General features: G+C 38.3%; 1 protein-coding gene across 4 annotated transcripts in view; it reads right to left on the bottom strand.

Annotated features, from left to right (window-relative positions):
• Positions 1-1,616: 1,616 nt before the first annotated feature.
• The window catches only part of VTI1A (vesicle transport through interaction with t-SNAREs 1A), a 256,910-nt gene continuing 252,526 nt past the window's right edge, over positions 1,617-6,000 (bottom strand). For all 4 annotated transcript variants that reach the window (XM_014250458.2, XM_014250459.2, XM_005520740.3 and 1 more), the window contains one exon: positions 1,617-2,736. Coding sequence is in view for 2 of the 4 variants with exons in the window: in XM_005520740.3 (XP_005520797.1) it covers positions 2,643-2,736 (94 nt within the window). In the remaining 2 variants the exon portion in view is untranslated. The remainder of the gene's footprint in view (positions 2,737-6,000) is intronic.

Below are 6,000 nucleotides of genomic sequence, written 5' to 3'. Positions count from 1 at the left end.
ACTAGTCCAGGGGAAGCCTGGACCTGGGGTTGTCACCCTACTTGTGGGTGGTTGGGGCTGTGCTCTCAGTTGAAGTCACCAAAATGTGTGGATTTGGTGAATCTCACCTGCACACTTCCCGGGCCAGATGGACAGGGCTGAGAGAGGAGTAATAATGTGTTTTGAAGAGTGTAATGTCCACCTGAGCTCTATTTTACATGTGGGGAGTACATGAGGATGCAAAGCAGGCACAGAAGAGTTATTAACAGGTTAGCATGAGAAACATAGCGATGGCGGGCTCATCAAAAGTGAAGATGAAGGCTTTGCGTGGCAGTCTCTCTCTCCCCCTCATCCCTATCCGAGTGTACGTATCTGATGTGACACTATGCCCTAGATTTATACTGGGATAAGGAAAACTGGCTTCCTTTCAGCTTTTTGCTGATTCCAGCAGGTGGCTAGATAGAGGGCAAAACCTAGTCATAGGTCACTGTTAAGATCAGTAGTCATGAATCAATTCCCATGATAGTTAAATTATTGAGGCAATGTGGAGAATGTCTAGGCAACAGACGGAGCTTAAGATTTCCTTCTTGACAGTTTTCTGCTTTACAAAATATGCTTCTCCTAATTTGCCGAGCTGAGGATAAATATCTGCTAATGCTGCCAGGCTTCATCCTAATTTGTCTGAACTCAGCTCTGTGCCATCACTTGAAGTGAACGGCCAGAGCTCTGCTTACACAGCCCAAAGCGCTCAGTTTGAGCGTGTGTCACGCCTGAAGGCTGGAAGCTGAACACCCAAATCTCTCTGTGTCTGAGAGCCACACAGTAAATGCCACACACCTGGCAAGGAGGAAAGGAGAGGATGCCCCAGGACATGGCCAGGGGGTCCCATGACCTCGCAAAAGTGCAGGGCCATCAAGGTGAGGAGCAACACCTCCTGAAACCTGGGTCTGGACAACCCAGGAACTTTGGTTCCAGCACCATCCTACAGCCAGTGACGTGAGCTGGTAGAGAAACCCAGCATATAAACCACTTGTAAACTTTGTTGTGAGCTGCATGTAACACTCCGACAGCAGAGCTGACCCTACATGCTTGCATTTGTTTCAATAAGTAGAATTTTTCCTGTGGATCCTTTCATTCTACATTTATCAGCCTCTTACTATGTCTTAGCTGTGGCATCAGTACCACATACTTTTAACTGAGTTATTTGTTTCCATGTAGGGAAAACAATGACACATTTAGGGCCAAAATCAGCCTCCAGGGACAGCACAGCAAATCAGCAGAGTCCACAGGGATGCCAAAACCCCAAAAGTACTAAGGCACAAATGAAAATTTAGTGCTCAGCTCCTGCCTAATGTGGGGGGAATTTAAAAGTCACCAGATTTTTGTTTCTTTGAATATCTTTCAGAAACCTTTTATGGCTTAAGTTCAAGGGCTTAATATTCCTCTCCATTTGCAATATTTGTAAGTAATTGCAAATAATGGATTTAAGATTTATTATAAAAATGTGAACTTTATCACATCACCAGTGAAAGACCTTTGTTGGAATTGCAAGCTTAAATATAAGCTAAATGACCTCAACCTGACTAAAGGAGAAGCACGGCTATTAGGAAAAGAGAAACAGCTCATTTACACACAGGTAGATGAAACTATGATATATTATATCAGCTAAAAGCATATATAAATTAACATTTTTACAGTTTCTGTTTAAAAAGAGGAATATCACATCAGAATTTAATACACTCAAAATATTCCAACATGCAGTCTCAACACAGTCAGGCCAGTATTATAAATCTAGATTGTTTAATGCACAATGATCACTCATTTGTTGCTGAACTATTACTTAGGATCTCTTTTCAATCAGCAACAAATAGATAAGTATCTTTATATATCTTCATTAAGGGCCAAGTGTGTAATGCTTATCAGTAAATATATCAACACTGGAAGATTTAAAAGAGATTCAACAGATGGGCTGTAGCCACAACTACATTTTAGGTAAGTGATGTGTTTTCATGATCTTGATGAAAGTGGAATTGCTTTGAATAAGCAGAAAAGAAAGCCTAACTTTAAACAAAAAATTGTTAAATTGAGTTTTGGATTTACATCATATATTAAGCACCATCCTAAGGTTGCTGTCTTTTTAAAACTAGATACTGTTCTTAACCAGGTTACATCTACTACAATAATGCATGATTGGGAGTTAGTCACAGGAGACAGGTTCACTTTCTACATCATTTGGTCTCTGCTTTACTTTTATTCTAAATCACAGAAGGTCAGATACTGCTTGATATTCATACACCCTGCACAGCACAAGGAAAGTGCAAAAACCCCTCTTCCCTCATGAAACTCTGGCAACTTACAGGCTAATTGTCTGTGGGTGAATTCGACACACATTAAGTGTTTTTATACCGGAACAAGCCCTCACTCCAACAAATATTTAGATCCTGAAAACACTCAGATAAGGACAAATATGTAAGAAAAAAACAGCCCCACATGCCATCAACTATGCCATCAATAATACAAAATATTTTACACCACTTGCACCTGAGTTGAAGAGTGGAAAAGAGAGGGAGACTCTGTCAGTGCAAGAGAATGATTCATGTGACCACTTTGTCTTAATTACTCAGAACAAGCAGTTTGTTGCTGTTTAGTGAAGAACAAAGATATCAGCGTCCTCTGACAGAAAAATAAATAGCCATCATGGTGGTGAAGATGATGATGACTGCCAGAACAACAATCAAAATCCGGTTTTGGATGATCCTGGAAAAAAGCAGAAGAGACAAAAAAAAAAATGTAGTGAATAAAACAAAATAAATCAAAAGAGCAGAATATATATAAAAATTATAAAATGAGGTGCACAAAAAAACCTGGAGAAAAGATATATCCCCACAAATTCAGTATTCCCTCTAGCATTATGTGTATCTTGATTATTTTTTACTTCTCCCAATTTCCAGTGCTTCCAACCGTATCTTTATGTAGCTATTAAATGCAACTTTTGTATTCAAGAAAGAAGTAGACTTTTCTGAATTATGCATACATTTATATACATATTAGAATAAATTATGTTCCAATTTATTAACCTTCTAAGGACAAATGAAAAAAATAGTGTTCAGTCAATGCAATCCAAGCAGGGTGGTCTGTAATAGTAAATATCATTGTATTTTTTAAAACCATTCTGAAATCTTCACAGTGGTTTTAATCTGAAAAGAAACAATTTATTAATTTTCAAGGGATTTTACTATTAAGGAAAAAGATTTCAAGGAAACACATGTCAATGAGATACTCACTTGTACTAAAATACCAAGGGAAAAGTACAAAAGATAGTTTTGAAGAAAAGGATGATATAAAGAAGCAAGTGTCAAACTGTGAAGCTTATGTTGTAAAGGCATCTCTTGTCTCTGTAGCATACCTTTACTTATGGTAATAGGCAATGTTACATTTCTATGCAGTATGAAAAAAATGGCGATTAGTGAAAATAAAAAAGATGCCAGAAGTAGAAAGTCCTAATATTTTTCAATCATTTGTTGGGAGAAATTCCTGCTTCTGTAATCAGTCATCACATCACTTCAGATTTTTCCTAAAATTTATAGGCCAATTAAAATTTCTAAATCAAGAAACAGTAGAATTTGAGGCATTTTATGGGAGGATTTTGGATTGTAAGAATTCACTGTTTATTATTCCATTTTCACAGAGAAGGAAGAGTATTTTCACAGGCTCTTCACAAATAGACTTTTGTAAAACATACTTATACATGAAGCTTATCACCAGAATTGGAGAGGTATAGCAAAATAATCCCAACAACCAAGTGCAATGAAAGCACCCCAAGTTATATATTTTTTTCTTAAGCTTCTGCAAAATAAAACAAAACAAAGTCCTCAAGAACCAAACCATGGTAAGAAGAGGCAAAACTGTTTTATGAAACATCAAATCAAATACAACTTGAAGACAGGGAGTGTAATGTGTTAAAATGAGCATATTTCACGCAGTGAAAGAGAGAAGAAACTCCAGAGAGCAGAGGGGAGTTTTTCTTGGTAAATGTTTTTCATTTGGATGCGGGTGGATATACATATAAATTATACTGGAAAGTGTAAAGAAAAATGCAGTTTTAACCAACTCCAGCTCTCCCCTTGCTTACCCCCCACCTAAAGGAAAAGCAGTAAATGGATGGATGAAAACTGTCACATCAGACAGACACCCTCCCCTGTGACACTCTAAAAGGACTAGCTCTCTATCCTCCTGACAGGTTACAAAATGATCACATTTGCTGACACGTCTTCCGCAAAACTGCTTTAGTGTTTGTGTCCACTTTCCTAGCAGGAGATGAATGGGCTGCTTTGTCCTCATTTATCACTTAAAGCTGAACTAAGATCTGTCTCGTTTATTTTTCCCTTCCTCACTAGAAAGGCTCAACCACAGCATTAATTCTTTCGCGATGACAGCTAATTCAAACTTAACAGGCAATATTTACTCTGCCAAAAGGATGAGGAGGAGGGAGGGATGTTTCTCACTCTTTTTTCCCCTAAAAAAAAAGTGTAGCAGGCTAACAAAATAAAGATAATTAAGGGCTTTTGGTTCTTGTTGGTTTGCACTTCAATTTAACACCTGAACTTACAAGCTTCTCTTTTGTGGTGGGGTGTGACATTCTCTGCCGAACACCTGATACAAACGATTTGCCCAGGCAAATGCAAGAAAACCAGAATATGTATTTACTCACTCGCCCTCATCACTCCTGAAAGGACACTCAGCAAAACTGAAACTCAGCAGTGAAATAGATTAAAAGCATGAAAACTCTTAAAACATTCAGCCTTAAGTAATACACAGTGCAGCTGGCTTGACAACCATTTTATTTGTGGGATGTGGGCCCCAAGGCATCCATAATGCTAATTTACAAAGGATTAACTGTGAGTGAAACTCGCTTAATCTAACACATAGTTAGGCAAAGGCACACATAACATACGGAGTGTTTAAATCAACTCCTCCTATCTCTGGCCCACCGAAAAAATCATTGCATCGTCTGAGAAGCAAAACTAAAGAAAAATAAAAAAGAAGCATCAAGTCCCCCAAATGCTTTATTTTTAATACCCTGTCAGGACACACCTGATTGCAAGATTATTTATCAGTGTCCATGTCTCTAAAATACTTTTCAAGAAAACACTGAATGAGGCAAACTACCACCTGTATCTGCTAATTGAAGGTTCACTTATGGTGTGAATCTAGGAAATACATATCAAAGTTCAATTTCTAGGAATCTGAATTAGTCTGCACAGTGCAGCAAAAGAATATCATATTAAAAGGAACAAATTAATCATGAAATAGGATGGATGTTATCAACAGACTCCTACACTGAAGTATTATATACTTTTAATATTCAAGCCCACAGTTAAAGATTAATTTTATATCTTTAAAAAAAAGAATAACATTGAGTTTTACTGTTTTCCTTTCAAGTGAGCAAATAAAATTAAACTAACTGCACACTGCCCAAAGGATGGGACTGGGAGGAGAACAGAGCTGTTTGGCAGCAGCAGGACAGTCCCGAGGAGGACTCAGTGCTGCCCTTAGAAATCCGAGTCTGGGAGCTGCTCCTGAGACAGAGAACACAAGGTCTGGGTGTCAGAACACTTCAGATCTCAAAGTCAACAGGCAAGGACAACCCTTCAGAGTAAAGAAAAAACGAAGAGGAAAGGGAGTTTTGAGAGATCCAAGACAGTCAAGCCAGCTCACAGTTGTAAAACAATGGTTGGCATTGGCAGGACCCATCTGTAGGGAAGCCTATAGTACTGTCACAGCCAGACACTGCCAGTGGGTATTGCTCTAGGCAAAGCATCAAGGAATTTAAGTGGGGGAGGGAGTGATAATACCAAAGGAGAAGAAAATGGGGCCTAACATTCGTTACAAAGAAATCCCAAAGGCTAACATGCTCGCAAGAAGCAGATGATAGTCTTTTATCTCTATTACACCTTAAATTCAACAAAATCTGGTGAATGAGGAAGTCCAGATTTTTCTTTGAAAATGCAAAGCATGTTT

This window comes from Pseudopodoces humilis, chromosome 9 (assembly GCF_049639895.1).
Source record: "Pseudopodoces humilis isolate 2021_Gansu_Grassland_sample_001 chromosome 9, ASM4963989v1, whole genome shotgun sequence".
NCBI classification, from domain to species: domain Eukaryota; kingdom Metazoa; phylum Chordata; class Aves; order Passeriformes; family Paridae; genus Pseudopodoces; species Pseudopodoces humilis.
Note: the sequence above shows the minus strand (reverse complement) of the source record. Positions and strands in the feature narration are given on the sequence as shown.